Raw genomic sequence first — 16,447 nt, forward strand, 5'->3', positions numbered from 1 at the left:
TTACTGAAAGCGTACAAACTTTTTCTCTTCTTCAACACTCCTATCGCTTGTAGGTTTCACCGGTCAGCTGTCACATTAGATTTGGAGTAATATAATAGTATTATCCAAGAAATCTGTCTAATCTTTTTATATTTGTAGGTGGATTGATAAGTTTCTGGCCTGGCCAAGAAAAACAACGTTTTTAAGAATTTTTTTTTTTTATTTCTCAACATAATCTCCTCCAAGGCTGATACATTTCTCATAGCGGTGTTCTAGTCTAGTAATGCCATATCTATAGACTGATTCGTCAAGCTCCTCAAAATACCCATTTACAGCTTCGATTACTTCTTCATTGTCCGCAAATCTCTTACCGCGAAGCCATTTTTTTAAGTTAGGAAGCAGATAATAGTCACTCGGGGCTAGGTCTGGAGAGTAGAGAGGGTGCGGCATCAATTCAAACTTCAGATCGTTGATTTTAGCCATCGCAACGATTGACGTATGCGCTGGTGCATTATCGTGATGAAACAAGATTTTTTTCTTCGCCAGATGAGGTCGTTTAATTTTCACTTCGTGGCTCAAACGTAACAATAAGTCTGCGTAGTATTGACCAGTGATAGTTTTACCCTTTTCAAGGTAATCAATGTATATAATACTTCTTGCATCCCAAAAAACAGTAGCCATAACCTTGTTCGCCGAAAAAATTGTTTTTGCCTTCTTTGGAGTTGGTTCCCCTGGTCCAATCCACTGTTTAGACTGTTCTTTAGTTTCAGGAGTTTAGTGGTGGACCCAAGTTTCATCAACGGTTACGAATCGACGCAAAAATTCGCTTGGATTACGCTTATACAACGCCAAATTGGCGGTAGAAATGTTCTTTTGAATCAATTTTTGGTCGACTGTTAGCAAACGTGGCACCCATCTTGCACAGAGCTTTTCCATGTACAAATGTTGGTGCAAAATATTTTGTACGCGTTCATATGACATCTTACAGGTCTCAGCTATCTTACGCACTTTTAATCTGCAGTCTTTCAGCACTATTTAATGGATTTTTTCGATCATATCTGGAGTTGTGACCTCAATGGGGCGTCCCGAGCGAGGCTCATCAGAGGTGCTCACACGACCCTTTTTAAACTCGGAAACCCACTGTTTAACAGTTGAATATGATGGGGAGGATGTCCCCAGTGTTGAGTCCATCTCTTCTCTAATTTCCTTCGGCTTTAACCCCTTCAAATAAAAGTATTTGATGACAGCACGATTTTCCAGCTTTTTTATTTCTACGAAAAACACAGAGGCGTCTTGTTCAGCGTGCTCTCAAACCTAAACTAACATGGCGATCGAACTGAAACTATAGCTATAAGCTATCTAAGGATGGTACTATAGAACACCACCTCAAGGTAGGCCTAGTGGCACCATCTCTTGGTCAGGCCGGAAACTTATCAATCCACCCTCGTATGATGTTACTTAATTTGTTGTATTTTGGCATTTTTTTTGGAAATTTCTACAGCATTATTATTATTTACTTCACTAAGTCTTGTTAAAATGTGGTTGTTAGTCATAACTGTTGAACTGGTACTTTTTACTCTAAAAAATTAATTGTACTAGTGCCCAGGAAAAAAGTTTAATTTAGGTGGTAATGACCACATGCTAGAATTTTGAATTTTTAATCCCTGAACTGGTTCAATTTTAATAGATGGTGAATCTTCCTTTCTGTACATGTCACACATTAAAAACGAATAAAAAAAAATTAAAAAATTGAGTTTAGTACTTACGATGGTTCAACATTGTGAGTTCTGTATTTATGCATGACGTACTCTTGAAGTTCATTTATCGTGAGTACTGAACTAAATTTTCTTTTTTTTTTTTCATTTGTTCTTCATGTTTTTGTTTCAGTGAACTACATGGAAGACTACATTACTTATTTTTATAGAGCTTCGTTCTTCCTATGGGTCTGGCGACCCCCTTGTTACCTGAGAAATTGTGTGTCTTTATACTCATGTCATGTTTGAAGAACTTCGTTCTTACCGTGGATCCCATGACCCATTGATACCCCCTGGTTTGTTTCTTTTTATTTGTTTCTTTTTTTTTCATTTTTTGTTTTAATTTTTTTAATATTTCATTTCATTATTTTTTTATGTCAGTTCATTAATTTTTTTTTCATTTTTTTGTATTTCCTTTATTTTACTTCTTTTTTTTTATTTTTCTATTTAATCTTCTTTTTTCATTCCCTTTTTTGTTTCTTTTTTTTTCCACTGTATTTTTTTATGTCTTTTTTCATTTCATTTCATTTCATTTTCATATTTCATCTCATTAATTTTTTTTCTCACTTATTTTTTTGTAGTTGTATAGTCAGTTAATACAATTTTTGTTTCATTTTTATATGATTATATAATGACATTTTGCCATTATTTGTTTATCAAATTCAAAATAGGTGCCCTTAAAAACCATTTAAATGATATGTAACTCGAAGTATACATATATAATAATCTTGCATAATTTATTTATTATTGATTTAGTAAATTACTATATTTATATAATTATGTGACATTGTAACATAATTTGTTTGTCAAATTCGAAATAAGCGCCCTTAAAAACGATTGTTACGTTCTGCAACTCTATTGTACATATTTATTTTTATAATTTATTTATTTATCGAATAATTTATTTATAACAGTTATTATTAGCATTGTTTGAATGCCAAAAAAACATCAAGCTTAAAAAAAATCGGTCGGTATTTTATGCATCAAATGCATAAAATACTTATATGTAATGCGTAATAACGCACCTTACTCGATTTAATCTACATAATCATATTTATGCTAATTAAATTTTTTTTTTAAATTTATTATTTGGAAAAAAAATTTTCTTTCAGGAGGAAGAGTCTTGTAGTAAGCAACTTTCGTTTTATGCAAATCTGTCGTTTTTAAAGTTCCAGCCCCCCAAGCACGCGACATAAATAACTTTGTTTAAATAAATAATCAAATAAATAATTCATCATTAATTGAATGTATTATTAGTGAATTCATATGAAAATGAAAAATAAGTTACGAACCACACGATAAGTATAAGAAACCGAGATTCTATAGTCGGCAGCGCTCTTGGCAGAGTGGATAAGGTACTCGACTCGTATACAGGAGGTCGAGGGTTTAAATCTCTGCCTTGGAGAGTGTTTTTACAAAATATTTTTACAAATATAATTTTGACTCTTGCATACTGTTATACTTGGCCTCCCAGCCAATAATCACAAGAGTTGACAATTGTTCATAATGCATTTTTACTTCAAAAAATTAATTGTACTAGTGCTCAGGAAAAAAGTTCGATTTAGGTGGTAATGACCGCATGCTAGAATTTTGAATTTGTGATCCCTGAACTGGTTCAATTTTAATAGATGGTGAATCTTCCTTTCTGTACATGTCACACACTGGCTTTTTGATCTCAAAAAATCATGGTATAGGGTATATAAAGGGTATATAAAGAGAAAAATTTAAGGAAAGTACAAATTAAACTTGTTCAGAGTTTTAAAGCTCAAAACTCTTGCAAACTGTCTGGTACCATCCAAATTTAACTTTTTTTCTGAGCATCCAAGTCACTTGTACATTTTGTTTTTTTGAGTAATGGATTTGAAACCGCTGTTTTCTTTCTTGTTATATTTGTAAGTAGCTTAGAAAAAAATTGACATGGAATTTGAATTTTCATGAATTGTGTCAGCAACCTGAAACTTTATTTCTCTTTTGAAAGGGGTTTCGAAGAGTCAACAACACTTTTCTAATTTCTCACAATAAACAAAATCTAAAACATGACTACTCATATACGCATGATAGCTTAAATTTTGCATTTTTATAGAATTTTTCAGTCATAACATGTCTATAACCTATATTTGTATTTTTAAGGCAGTCACATGCCATTTTATTTTCATATTCTATGTACAGATATATCCACGTCATAATTGTTGAAAAACATATTTGAAATTAAAAATTCAAGTCATTTATACTTATACTAAACCCATCATGAATTTAAATATGCAGGCTTTTTTTCAACATCCACCTTTTCTAAAGACAACAGATTTTTCATTCATATATTACCAGAATGATTTGTGATTCTGATGTATATTGATAGACTGCTTTCGTACATACATAAATAAACACATAAACTGCTTCTTTTCGTCTTCGTCAAAATAATAACCAAAAGTCTTATGCACCAGGTGTTGTTGCACTCAAAGGAAAGCTATATTAAAGTGACCAGCTCTCTCAGTTGATAAGAAAGCCTTTGTCTCAGATATTTAGTACAGTAACTGCACCATACGGGGCAACAGCGCTACTGTATGAGTGGGGTAGTAGCTCTCCCACTTTTGAGGGCAGCCACGGTATGCTAAGTAGGAACGCACTGAAACCAATGTGAGAGGACGCTGCTGTATCACCACACGCACATCACCTCTTCCAACTCTTTCTCCGTGTAGGATAAGGGGAAGTGTGTAAGGGACTGATGGTAAGGGCAACGGGGTAGGGGGGAAATACAATAAATCAGGAGAAAGAGACTTCCGGTAAGCGACATTAGTTTTATACAAATCTGTCGTTTTTAAAATTTAAGCCCATAAAGAACTTTGTTAAAAAAAAAAAAAAAAAAAAAAAAAAAAAAAAGGGTATGGTACATACAGTAATACACTCAAATAGACAGCTATTGATAGAGTTAACATAGTGTCTGAGTAAATATTTAGCACACGGACTACAGACTAAAACACGTGCTTGTGGGCAGAAACTAGAATTAACAACTAGTAGCTTACAGTTTTATTTATTACAGGAATAATAAATTCAGGAATGGGGAATTTTTTCTTATGTATAAGTGCCTTCTTCATCGGGGGGTCCTACTAATGATATGTTATAGAATGATCACAGGAAAACAAAGAACTCCAAAAGAAATACGAAGCAGTTCAGATTACGCCAATAGTACAACTCCAAGCAGAGAGGCGACAGCAACCCTCTAGACGAGTAATAGAGTTACCATTGGCGTGACACATGATTCAAATTTGCAAGCAAACGAGTATGAGTGCCAAGAATCACTCGACTATATCGGGTGCGCAGTCTATATGACTTTTTTCTCAAAATATGTAATATCGAGAAAGTAATGTTAAAATTAATTGTATTAAAAAAACCTATCGTCAATCACAATACACGGTTACTGTATCCATAATAATAATAATAATAATAATAATAATAATAATAATAATAATAATAATAATAATAATAAGCATACTAATAATAATAATAATAATAATAATAAGCATAATAATAATCATAATAATGAGAATTCTAAGAACAACGATAATAACAATTATAAGCACACAAGAGTGAGCGCCGGGAGTCGCTCCACTGTATCAGGAGGCGCAGTCCGTAGGATATGACATGTCACAACACATGAAATAAATTAATACGAAGATAAGTACGAGCGCCATGAGTCACTCGACTGTATTGGGGTACAGTCCATAGGATAAAGACAAGAAAGAATTTTTTTCTCTCTGTAATACTGATGGTAAGAAATTTGTATAGACTTTTTTTTGTATAATAAACATGTATAATTCCAAATTTTTTATTTTGTATGTAAAACAACAGTTAATGTAAAGTAGTCTTTAGCAGACGCCCAATTCGTGAAAATTTTGTATATAAATATAATATAAGGCAAAGCCCATACACAATTAATATTGTTATTATATAACACAAAGAAAGGAAACTGAATGATCAGAAGAGCAAAAATATTTATGTAAAGAGAATAGCAGTTCTTTACAATTGAATGGAAGGATTAGTGTGAAATACTAAACAACATAAACAACATAGACAACAGAATACAGCACAGCACACACATGCACAATTGCAAACAAGTCTACAGTCTACATTGAATAGATTAAAAAGTCAGCGTCGTCGAGGGCAACGACGTCACGGCCTCTGACGGATTACGTACGAAATGCAAGGCATACCATACTGATTTTTTCTGGTAACAGCGAGGCTACTTTAGCAAGAGGGCATCAACAGGAGGGGAACAAGGCAATATAAGACCCAGCGAGCCTCAAATCGCGGCAGTCGGACAGTCGAGCATTATCAAGAGGGTCGGGCGTTATTAAGACACTCAAGCACTATTAAATCAAGACACCGAGCGATAATTACGGGAGGACACGACGATCCTCGAACACGCGCACGGCTTCGCCTTATAAATGTGGTATTTTGAATAAAAGTCTTCAAGAAAATAAGTATTGTCTGGTAATGTTACCTAAATTTTGTGTATTTATTTATTTATTTTAAAAAACCCCATTTTGATTTCTATTTTTCGTTCACCAAAAATTTTACTATTTATATAAAAGTTGCGTTTTAAAAAATGAAACTTTATTTCTTAAATAATTACATAAGAGGTATTGAAATACAAGATACTTTTTAAAATGAAAGACACAACAGAAGATCTTGAGGAAGCGGCATGATAACTTATTAATGGTGGTTTTTATATACTAATTAAAATTCAATTCAAATTAATGTTTTTTACTTTTACATTGTTCTTAGTTTAAATTTTTATAAAAACTATAAAAATAAATTAATTACAGGAACAAAAATATTTTAATCTTCGTTTTTTGATAATACAACATGTTATTGACTCAGAAAGTTTAGATCTTATAGATACAAGCCATAATTCTCAAACTTTAGCTTAAGATTTATTGACAGTCATAGCAAATGCTAATACTAAAGAAATTAAACGAATAGTTTTGTCTGAAATTAAGGGCAATAAAGATATGTCAGTTCAGTTTTCAAAATTTTTCTTGTACTAAAAGTCTGTTTCATTTTCTTGCTGTATTGCATCATTTGGTAGGGCTGCTTATTTATACTTTTTTTATTTACACTTATACCCCTTGACTTAATACGGTGACATTTGAAATTAACTCTCAAACAAAGTAACTAAAAGCAAAAACCAATATTTGATAGTAATATATGGGTAATTACATATATTAAGCTGCACAGAACTGAGATATTCTTTTATATTATCGTCTACTGTACAGAAATAAAAGGTTTGCTGATACGGTACACTTATAAGTTCTGCTGCTTCTAATTTTTTTTTAGTACATATATATGTTCTCTGTTGCGCATATAAAGCCTTCCTATTCGCTATGATAATGTAGATGAATGGGGTAAGAAAATCTACCAAAGCGCCCATATTACAGTATAGATGCATTTGGAAAGGTTAAACAAATTTATTGTTTACCTTTGAAAGTTATCTTTGAAATGTTGCCACAGGATCAGTATGCCTGCAAGACAGCATGCTACCCTGAAAACCAGGACAGCAAACGTATTTTTATTCGGTGTAGCATCTATGGACATTGTAATAATGGGAGACAACTGCATTACTAAAATTGTCTTTAAGCAGCAGCAGCAGTGGTTCAATGCATGCAAGATGCACACCCAGGAAGGAATCTTATTTTTCACCCTGCTTAGCTGCATGCTTAGGAGGCAGATAACTCCATCAGTTTTAAATAAGAGAGAAAGTACAAGTATTGGCAGAATATCGAAATAAAATATGTTTGTTTTTTATTGAAACATATTTCTAATGTACGAAAATAGGTGGTAATTCAATTCCAATCGGAATTGAAATCATCGATGTCTGCTGCATTAGAAACATAACTAACTTTTTAGGGTAAAAGTTATGGACATGAAATCAGTGGATTTGGCCTACTAGCCAGAGGTGTGATAGATTCATACAGTCTTGACATTATGAGTTATTAAAATTCATCTATTGATTTAATTCCACCTAGAGTATAGGAAAGGTTTTTTTGCGTCAACACTAAAAATGTTATGACCAAAATATTTTCAGTGTTTTTAGAGAAAAAAAATCAAGTATCTACATAATTTGGATCCATAACAGCTGGTATTCCTTTTTGTTTAAGCAACAGTCAAGGCATTTTACGAATCTTACCATACTCTTTCTAATTTTTATGAGCTTTCAATTAAATTTAACTATGGGCATTCAAATAAAATTCTATTTCTAAATATTTATGTGCATTCAGTAGTTAGTGGAGTCAAGATTTTTGCTAATTTACTGAACACCTTTCATGTCATGTATTTTGTTATTAGATACGTAATGATGAATGTTATCTACTAGAAGATTTGTTTATTATACTGTTATACTTCAACAATATATTTTATATTAAGGCTGGGACAGTAACGTAGATTTCTGATACTACATTAAGCTTGTAATCCAAGTATAATAAACTAAGGATGAGTCTTTATCTATTTTTATTTTTATCGTTTACTCTTACTCTTTCCTTATTCCCACCCCCATATTTTTTTACAACCTTTGTTTGTGCCATTGAGAATAAACCATCGACTTGAAAAATCCCAGCCCGTCTCTGCCGCAGTCTTTAACTCTGCATAATAGTTGTCTTTCTCCTCCAGGGTCCGAAAACTTTGGCTCGTCAAGAAGTCTTCCCTGTCAAACATTAAATTCACATTATAATTTTATGAAATTTATTTTGATTTTCTGCTCCACATAAATAACTTACTAATGAAGTTTTTTAAGTATTGCATTTGTTAACAGCTGAAAAATTCAGACACTATTTTTCAATGTAAGATTTGCAGCTTTCGAAGGAAAAGAAAATAAAAGACGAAAATAAAAACAAAATAAGGGCTTAAAATGTTCAAAGAAAGCAAGTAGTCTCCATTAAAAAATTGATTGAGTGACAGTATTACTAATAACAAGTCCTTTAATAATTGGAAAGTAAAATAGTAAAAATATTCAACCAAATGTAATTCATAAAGTGTTGTCAACAAAAAACGTTTTTTCACTGTAACTTTTCATTGTTGATTGCTGTTGAGAAAATATAAAAGGAAATGATTGTAATTAACAGCTCTGAGTACGGGGAAACTTATAGATTCATTTTATATGACATAGAAAATAAAAGTAAAGAAAAGGAGTTAATCTTTCACTCTCTACATGAACTGAAAAAAAATGATCTAACATCATGAAAAGATTAAAATAGGTGACACTTCGCATTATTGACTTGATCACAATTACTTATCGTGCCAGTATAATTATGGGTACGTTATGGGTAAAAGTATCACAGCTTTTGCTTTGTTTATATCGTCTGTCTTCGTACGAAAGTGTCTTTCCATTGATTTTTTCTATAATAAAGCTTGCTAACTTGTTTTTATTCTGGCCAGTTAACAAATTGACCTGCCGTTGTAGAAAACCTAACCAAATGCATGTTGACTATTAGTATTATATTATTTTTTTAGCTAAGTGAAGAAATCTTCTGTTGCCTTGCATATCAGAATACGTGATCAAACATAGTCTTATCCATGGAACTTTGAAATTTTCTGACGCATTTGTGACGAAAATATAATAAGTGCATTTTACCTATAGAATAAAAGTTACTGAGAAATATTTTAAAACATACATCTTTGGGAAATGGTGTTTTTGTCTGTGATGTTATTAGTTACGTTTTATGCTACTTGTTGTAATCATGTTTTTAAACTATTTACATTGTAAGATCTTAAGCAACGATTATGTGTTTGCTTGAAACGTAATAGAAAGCTCTTATAGTTTAATGTTTAAATATGTATAGTCCTTGACATTATTTGTTTAGGCAAAAGAAATTTACTTACCTCGGAAGCTAGTACAAAACAATTAATTTACAATTAGAAGCGATGGATGCGTATACATAGAGTAGTTAGATCAGTGTTGCTATACACGTAGATACGCGTGATGAGTTCTAAGTATGATTGTGAGATGGTAAAAGAATGACGTAAAATGTCTGATTAAAATTAGATGTACGGTCAGTCGCTTGCAATTTTCTAATTGAGTCAGACTGCTCAAAGATTACACGAGAGAACTAAGTACTTGTTTATTTCTTTTATTAAAAAATAAATATAATTATTACTGTATGTTACTTTTAGTCGTAAATTATAAAACTATACATACACGAGAAACGGGCAACTAGAACATCTTTCTATTTATTACAGAAAAATTGACAACCTACCAGTAGTGGTACCAGACTTATTCTACATCCTCCTTTCAATTTAAAAAAAAAAAAAAAAAAAAAAAATACACCATTGGAAACTATAGTAGCATTGAATCCACAGCTGCAAAAGTATAAAAATTGTGAAAAATGAAATCTATTTGACTTGGACGTTTTAATACAACATCTTCAAGGCATTTTCAATATCCTGACACTAGATGCTGGAAACTATGTTTTTAACCAGTGAATCAGAAAAAAATGCATTTAATTATTAATGCAATAGTAAGCCACAAGAAATCTATACAAAAAAGGTAACAAAGAATTGAAAAAAATTGTATGAGACAACAACGTTAAATATTTTTAAAAAATTTGAAATTAAGTTTTAGGGAAGAGCAAGCAGATGAAGAGATTCAAGAATTTGCAATGTTTTCACAAATGTCAGTGTTACGTGTAACTATAAAAATTTTCAACAATCTACTAGTTAGTGTTCAAATGAGTTTATAAAAGAATTAAAAGCGGGTTGTGAGACAAAAGATTTAGTAGTTAAAAAGGCTTTACACACAGTATTAGTCATACAACTCTCAGAGAGGGAAACAAACACAAGTGATGATAGAACAGCTCAAGTAAGTTATAAACAAGAAATGGAAGTAAAAAATATGCAAAAAAACACACTGTAGACGCTAAGTGTTCATAGAAAGACTTTAGGAAAACTAAATATTAAAAAACTACAACATAATGCTGTGGATGTGCGGCTGGTAAATATTCGCTACGTGCAGAAGCTGAAAAAGCGATCGCAGCAATACCTGTGCTAATATGTGAAACTAAACGATATGTTTGTCTTCTGCTAGCAGACTACTAAGCATTACTATCATCAGAAAGTTATGTGTTTATACATCGACAACCATTCTAAGGGTTAAATTTTTAATAAAATTATGAGTAGTATGTACATATTTTACTCATGCATGTTAATTTTAAAAACGCAATGAAATACATCGTATACTGTGTATTTCTTAGAGTTTTTAGCTGGGGCCTGATCCTCTAAGCGTATCGTACGAACGTGTGTACATACTGTGTGAACACGCCGGTATAGGGCTAATGGAGCTCTCTGATTGGTCAGAGGAGGTCTGTGTTGACTACATTGCAAACTAATAAAACGTATCACGTATCACACAGTACACGGACTTGTGTTGACGTAATACTCAAGCGCTTATAGTGCTTGTAGTACAAATTTTGTCTTTAGTTATTCACGTAGGATTGTACCACTTGAGACATTGTATTAATTTGTGGTATAATAAACACAGAACCTTTCGTGTATCTATCGAGGTGCTGCGTTCCTATAGGTATCAAGCACATATCGCGAATATTGCCTTCTGCTGTATCCGACCAATAGTTCTCGTTTTTCCCTCGGTAGCGCTGCTTCAAAATTGTGCACGTAGCGAATAAGACCAATGACTGTCACCTTTCACATTCAATTTAATGTGATAACTTCATGGTCCAAAGTACATGCCCTTTAAAACACTCAACAGAAAAATTCAAAGAGCCTACAGAAATTTACACTTTAGAAGCTACGTACTAAACCGTACAAAAAAATTTATCATACTATAAGTGAATAATAAGTACATTAACTTTAACATTAATAGAAAAAAGCAGTAACCTGAATCTAAATAAATAAAACAAGAGGATTATTTTTTACAGCATCGGTATAAAAATTAAAGTTGATAGTAGCCAAATGTTCAAAATGATGTTAAAAATTTAGTTGATACTTGCCTAACATAGGACAACATAGAAATAATTTAGAATTAAAAATAACCATTTGGGAGCCACAAGTAAGACTTTTTTAGTAAGATCGTGAAGACTTCATCAAACTGTTTCTTACGAAGAAACGTAAAAGTCTTAAGTATATGCATGAAACTAAAGTCAAGAAATAAATATCACTATTGTGATGCATAGAATAGATAAAGTGTACTAGTTATTGAATGATTACTTTAAAAAAAGTTACACGTACATGTAAATATATGTGAGTAAGGTTATCCTTTTACATGTGTAAGTAAGTACAATGTTCAATACTATGTTTGTAACTGTGCAATTATGTAAAACAACTTACTGACCTCAAACGCTAGCCGTAGCACATGTTTTGACCCATGCTCACTGCAACAGGTTGGTCACCAAGTCACAAGAAAGAGGTACAGATGAAAGTGCTGAGCTGCCCCAGCTGTTAGAATGCAACTTTCTTGATTTTTTTAAGACTCTTGTTCAATGAAATTAATAAAATGCTTCGGCAGTGTGATGCAAATTACATGAAGATAATACACAAATATTTGGGCAATAAAAAATTTAATTATCAGTGCGTTATTGCATAAAAACGTCGATTTCTTGTACCTCGGCTTCGGAGTAAGCTATAGCATTTTTTCTTTCTACAGTTTATGTTTTTTATGAAAAATGCAATGACGTTTATTGGAAAAAAAGTATACAAAATTAACTGATATATTTTCTACTGTTAAAGTTGCAATATAAAATTTTTCGTGGCAAAAATTCAAGATTAACCAAAATTAATTTTTTTTTATATGTTTTCATTGCTTATATTAAAAACAGTTTTTTTACCGAAGCAAAAAGTTGATAAGATGACACTGAAGTTTGTAATAACACTTCGCAGCTTTAGTTTGAAAAATTCATCAACAAAAAACTGACAAATATTGTTTAATTTTACAAATAGCTATTTGTTATACAACTTAATATCTATATTTTTTTACGGTTCTGTTCAAATTAACTAGTTTTTTTTTCTTGATCGAAAGTTTTTCGGTATAAAAAAATTTTTTTTCGCACTTTCTTGCCATTAACGAGTTATCAACAATAAATAATAGATTTTCAAAAGTATCTAGTTAACATAAACTTTAATCACAATAAGAGTGGAGTTCGAAAAAGTTCTCTAAGGGTAAGAAGCAGAGAAATAACCAAAAAACTAAATAAAAAACTAGAATTTCTTTTAGTAAGTATTAAATAAATAAATGAAGCCAACTTTTGATTTTTACAAAACTATTTTTCCTGTATTTTTGGCAAAATTTTGTAGGGAAATGACCAACTTTTCTATGCTGGAAAACATAAAATGGGAAAATCCTTCAGACCATAGACAAAATAATATGGAAATAGTCAGAAAACATACAAAACCACAAATTATTAGTTTGGATGTATGTACATACATATTAAAATGCCTCCTTAGCCCCTTTTTGAGCTCTTTACCTTGACTGATATCAATTTATAAGTTTTTTTTCTTTTCTCATGCCCCCTCTACCCCACCTCCCACGACTCTATGTCTCCCCTTACCTCTCAGTAGCTTGGTTCATAAAAATGTAATTTAATAACTGTACAAATCGCTAAAAGTTGTGAAGTAGGCGATTAAATGTTAATGATAACTGTCACACTCCTTCAAAATTTTTTTAAGCTGTTTGTGTAATTTGTATTACTTAGAACTCGTACTAACTAGAAGACATATTATTCTTTTTATGATATTTATTTATTTCAATTTACTTTATATAATGTATACAAAAATTGTGTACAAAAACAATATTCACACTCAATGACGTAACTTATCATTTTTTTTTTAAACTGTTTGAACAATTCAAAGTTTTTTTCTTTAGAAATCTGTTTATACGTTAATCAACTATAAAGAGAAAATATGGTTAGCTAGATTTATTTATGACTGTAACGTTAATCCAAAATAAAAAATTAAAAAGCGTTTTTTTTAATTTTTGAAAATACAACACCAAATGACATCAATTAATACTATTAGATTACGAAATGCAAAATTACAGTTCATTTTAGAAAACAGGACAAAATAACATTTGCGGTAAGGTTATTTTATGTAAGTATACTATAGATTTTCAAAAAAAGAGGTTGGGCATATGCTCATCTTTTTATGACGTTACATCCTGACTTCAAACAATGTTGATGCTATTATAACAGCCGAAATAACTTGTGGGTAAAAATTATTTATCAAACATACATTACACGGTACTTGTAGCAAAATGGTCTTGAATTAGATCAAAAATCAAGGAAGAAAAAAAACTTAGTATATAATTTAATGTTTGTAGAAGGTATTAAAAACATTTTTGACAATATTCATAAAGGAAATGACGAGGCATTTTGTAAGGGCTATAACTGGATAAGATAGTAAAAACTGCACTTTCCTACGTTTTATATTAGGGTTACCCATTTGAAAGTACTTCAGTAATAACTCCTCCAAATGAATTTTTAGCTCTCTAGGTAATGATACAGACCTCCTAACCTAAAAAACGTGTTTTTTGGAAAAAAAAATCATTTCTGCTCGATGCACCATTTTAAAATATTTAAAAAATTTTAAGAACATGTAGATTCTATAAGAGTAATAAACTGATTTTTTTTAAATTCTTTTGATTATAATGGAGCTCATAAGATTTTTTTTAATTTTTCAATGGTTCTTTAGGTTACGCAGGTATTTTTTGGCTATTTTCTAAACTACACTTTTTAATATACTTCTTTTAGTTCTTTCGAATCATGGTATTTTGAAAATAATTTTTGCTCCGAAACATACTGAAAAGTAGAATCATTTTTTCGAGCCTTTTTTCGTTTTTTTGGTACATAATCTCAAAACCAATGGTGAAATAAATGTTTATAAACATTTTTGTTGCAATTTTTTTAAATATTGTTGAATCTCACTGCCGTAACTACTAACTTTGCGCCAAATAATGATTTTAAATCAAATTAAAAGTTAAAAAAAATGTATTTCTGGAATATTATCTTAAAAATAATCGTCCACCAGATCTTAGAACATTGAAATTGTTTTACAAATTTTTATTTTATTTGTATCTGCAAAGGACCAAATACAGTCTTTTTTAGGTACAAAAAACGTTATTTGAGGTGCCTCGCTTCGCCAAGTTCACGCGTTCATAATTCGCGAGTTGCTTACGCGTTTCCCATTCTAATCCTCTACACTTGTTATTCTCTGCTGAGCTTTATATTGTACAATGATTACTGTTATTACTATACTTAATATTGTTGAATTAAAATAATGAGGGATAATATGCACCAGTACTTCAAAAAAGAAACATCGACTTGGAAGTAACGTCTCATATTGGTTCAAATAGGAGAAATAAGAAAAACAAGGAAACATAAATAAAGAATACGAGGAATATAATGAGGGGGCTTAATAGGTTCTCATAGCCAATGAGCCTCTACACTTCCACCAAGGTTTTTTCTATGTATTTTGATTCTCTGATTACGAATTTTAAGGGTGGAAAGTCTAAATCCTGGGGAGAAAAACTTATTAACAACTGCTGTTATCCAATGGATAAATTGTTTAAATGTGCAAGTAGAAAGTGTTATTGTTTTCTTTGACCAATTTTGAGCTAAAAAAATTTCCATAATTTTTTTTTACAATGCGTAGTTTTTGAGTAAAAAATTCTCAACGTCTCAAAAATCACGTTTTTTTACAACTTTCAATTGCATGTTACACATTTCTTTGACAATTTTTTGGAACGCACGAAGCCTTAAATGTTTGCTTTAACACCGTACTTCAGTGTTATTCAACGGTTTGACTATTTTAAATGCATAAATTTGATGTAACATGCCCCCAATGGTGTATGTTTTTAGTGTTTAATTCAGTAGTCCAGGCGACGGTGATAGTAAAAAACATTTCTCGTATCCAAATTTTTGCATAGGCTTACTCATGTATTTTGATCTCCTTAACACGGATTTCGTGATTTTACATCTGAAATGTGAGTAGACTAAATGTTGTATGCAATTTTTAAAAACAGAATTATAAACAATAATACTTATTGCGAAAAGAAATTGAATTAAATGCACTATATCGTTATTTACATTATTATTTTTATTAGGTTACGTAAGACATTAAAATTCATAAGACAACTGCACTACTAGTGAAGTCGAAACCGTTACGAGCAGTTGAATAAGGATAATATTTAAATTGTATTTAAACTCTGCGATAAGTACAAAAGACTTGTTTTTTGGCACACGAAAACCTTCAGTGAAAGTAGAATCTTCAACCAGTGTTGGAGATCAGTCAATAAACACTCAGTCAAGCTTGAAAATGGCTGATTCTCAGAGCGCAGAAAGCATTTTTGAGGTAGCAGTAAGAACATCTAAAGAAAAACACCTACCATATAGTTTAACCTGTTGAAGTTGCCTCTTCAACAAACTTTTATTTCTCACAGAACATGTTGCATCAGTAGGAACAAAAATAAATTAAGGCTTACCATCAACTGCAAGACTGCAGTGTTTTAAAATAATAAAAATCTTTACTTTGAATTTTTAATGGAAATCGAGTTTGTGCTAAATAGTTAATTAAAAACAATTCTTTTATGATGAGCTGAAACTAATACAGGTATACATTATTACTAGTTTTTCAACTGCTGACGAAATATATTTATTTTTAAAGAAATTTTCAGATGAAGTTCCAGAAAAATTTTTAGAAAGAATAAAATTATTAGAGCTTTC

The 16,447-nt window shown here is 31.2% G+C and overlaps 1 protein-coding gene across 1 annotated transcript in view; it reads right to left on the reverse strand.

The window, feature by feature from the left end:
* Positions 1–16,447, reverse strand: part of LOC106641725 (trehalase) — a 346,458-nt gene that overhangs the window by 175,304 nt on the left and 154,707 nt on the right. Inside the window, exon 5 of the mRNA XM_014356239.3 lies at positions 8,297–8,430. Coding sequence (XP_014211725.2) covers positions 8,297–8,430 — 134 coding nt within the window. The remainder of the gene's footprint in view (positions 1–8,296; positions 8,431–16,447) is intronic.

Source organism: Copidosoma floridanum, unplaced genomic scaffold, assembly GCF_036245765.1.
Source record: "Copidosoma floridanum isolate Cflo_tuat_1 unplaced genomic scaffold, Cflo_Japanese_pri ptg000004l, whole genome shotgun sequence".
In the NCBI taxonomy this organism is placed as follows: Eukaryota; Metazoa; Arthropoda; class Insecta; order Hymenoptera; family Encyrtidae; genus Copidosoma; species Copidosoma floridanum.